The 2,282-nt window shown below is 41.4% G+C and overlaps 1 protein-coding gene across 1 annotated transcript; it reads right to left on the reverse strand.

Annotated features, from left to right (window-relative positions):
* Positions 1 to 604: 604 nt before the first annotated feature.
* Positions 605 to 1,588, reverse strand: LOC108668302. Its single transcript, XM_018155488.2, has 2 exons — positions 1,333 to 1,588; positions 605 to 1,028 (listed from the first exon to the last, which is right to left on the reverse strand). Exons 1-2 carry the CDS (start codon positions 1,477 to 1,479, stop codon positions 666 to 668), a joined length of 510 nt encoding a protein of 169 aa, XP_018010977.2. The 5' UTR covers positions 1,480 to 1,588; the 3' UTR covers positions 605 to 665.
* Between the last annotated feature and the right edge of the window lie 694 nt (positions 1,589 to 2,282).

Raw genomic sequence — 2,282 nt, forward strand, 5'->3', positions numbered from 1 at the left:
TTGTAGTCTAAAAAAGCACGTAAACATTAAACGCGGAAAAATTTTTTTCCTCCACGCGCAATTTTTTACAAATTCACAAACAGAGGGAAAGGGAATGGCATGTTGTATAAAATCTGTCTTAAGAACGAGTCATCAATGAGGACATACGGAGACTCACGAGTAAGGTGTGATATGTTCGATTGCTTCGTTTTAGGCTCCCGGTAGGGCGCTGTTGAGGCCAAATGCGAGCCTATCCTGCGGACGGTAAATGGACAAATGAGCAATAATTGATTGCATTGTGGAGTATTAATAATGCCCCTCACGAAATTTTAAACTTTCGTAAATGTTTTTTCCATGGTAATAGAATCTTCCAGATTCTCCAGTTCATTACTAACACAAAGCCACGAATGGAAAATTTTTGTTAATTGTTAGCCGCAAACTCTAGGTCAATAATTAACATTTAAAACAGAACCCTGTTTCTTGCCCTAACAAAATTTAGATGCGAGCCCGACTTTGAAATAGTTGCCGCCTAGGACTCGTACATCAGCCGCTCCAATAAAGTAGGCTTCGGCTCAGGGTTGAAAAGGCACCCTATAAGCAGCTTGCAAGCCCGGTGTGTCTCGGCTCAGCTAACATTTCTCCTAATATCAGGCGACTTATATCCTTACCGACTTTTATATAATAAGTCAAGAAGGATATTCTGACCAAAAGCTGGTTTCGATCTGGTGGCCAAGAAGACACATAAAAACTTGAAAGTCGAGTGTAGCGACTCCTGGGCAGAAGTCTAGGCGGACCCCGAATTTTATAAGGAAGAAAGCGTGCATGCTAGTGTGAATCACGAACTCATAAACAGGTTCCCTGTTGCTGGTGTCGGGAGCGAGGCACGCCCGCATGATGTGCGATCTTCTGTTCTTGTTCTTGAGGACGTGGTAGCTGACGGGCGTGGGCTCCATCAGAACGCCCGTCCAGCCGAGGTTCCGTTCAAGGTACAGTGTGTTAGATAAGCTCTCTCCCGTCAACGCTCCTACTTCGAAGAAGAAGCATCCTTTCTGCAATGAAATGGATTGGTTACTTTCAACTTGTATAATCGCTGGGAAAAGTATCCATACTATTTTGAAGATTTGTAATAACAATGCAAAATGATCTCTCACAATTTCTGCATTGAATTAAAAGAGGTTATTACAAAACGACAGACAAAACTGGAATACACAAACTATAGAGTACTCAGACTAGTGTGAAGGTGGAAGAATATGTTTTCATAAACCTTATTTAATATTGTAAATTTGTATATATCTTATCAATGAAGTAGTGTTAAATTAAACTGCAAGCATCCGAGCAGTAATAAGCACTCACCATATCCCTGAAAATCTTCTTGACATATTTGTCTTGGCCGTCCTGGGAGTAGAACTTCTGGCGCGGGTTGTCAAGGTAGTAAGGACCCTCTCGGGCGGGCGCGATGAGGGTCTCTCGAGCTGCCTGGATGACGGCCTCGTCTCGCATGTCTTTGCCCACGAGGTCAGGGTGGAAAAACAAATGCTCCGTCTCGGGAGAAGAACGCGCGTTCGTTAGCTTGGTGATTTCTGCGGTTAATAGTTCAGGTCAGGGTCGAAAATTGATTTAAACTTACTCAAAACATATGTATTTATTCCAAAAATTACTTCCAACAAGTAGAGTTTTAAAAGATAGTTTACAATACTTTCCTGGAATATAACATAACATAGTGATGCCGGCGCTGAAGAGTAGGCCTGATGTGGCCTGTCGCCGATTCTTGTACTTTTCGTGACTTGTTCACAGAAGATCTAATTCTAAAAGCATGTCGTTTGACCGGATCTTTTCAAGACTGACGGTAGTTTGAAATATTTACTGGACTTCCACCGGTTTCGATACGGTGCTAGGCATTTCAAGTCTTGACATATATTCTTCCACAGCATTATCTAGTCTGTTCTTGAACGCGTTCATACATGGTACAAAATTTAAATTTATCAAAATTTTTTTTAGATTTATAAATCGCAAAACTAAATTTAGAAAATAAGGATTGAAATATTAGTTTAATACAGTAAAACGCTTGAAAAAATTATTGAACGAGAAATTACTAGCTTAAGGTGCTTGTACACGAGGACAGTACTGGCAGAAATTAGATCTGACAAATGCCAAATGTCTGCCGCTTGTTGTCTATCCCGCAAGTAAGCTTAGACACGAGGCAAGTTTAAGGTTCCGTCATGCCGGTATCTAGTCGTTACCGGCACGGTGGCACCTTAAACTCAAAGCCATAGCCAATGTCCACAGCCACTAAATAAGCTTGC

The sequence above is a fragment of the Hyalella azteca genome, unplaced genomic scaffold (assembly GCF_000764305.2).
Source record: "Hyalella azteca isolate HAZT.00-mixed unplaced genomic scaffold, Hazt_2.0.2 contig14641, whole genome shotgun sequence".
NCBI classification, from domain to species: domain Eukaryota; kingdom Metazoa; phylum Arthropoda; class Malacostraca; order Amphipoda; family Hyalellidae; genus Hyalella; species Hyalella azteca.

Coding starts and splice junctions, on each gene's coding strand:
- LOC108668302 (XM_018155488.2), bottom strand. CDS start 1,479: ATGCGAGACGAGGCCGTCATCCAGGCAGCTCGAGAGACCCTCATCGCG. Junction 1,029..1,332: donor AGAAGATTTTCAGGGATATG/GTGAGTGCTTAT, acceptor ATTTCATTGCAG/AAAGGATGCTTCTTCTTCGA.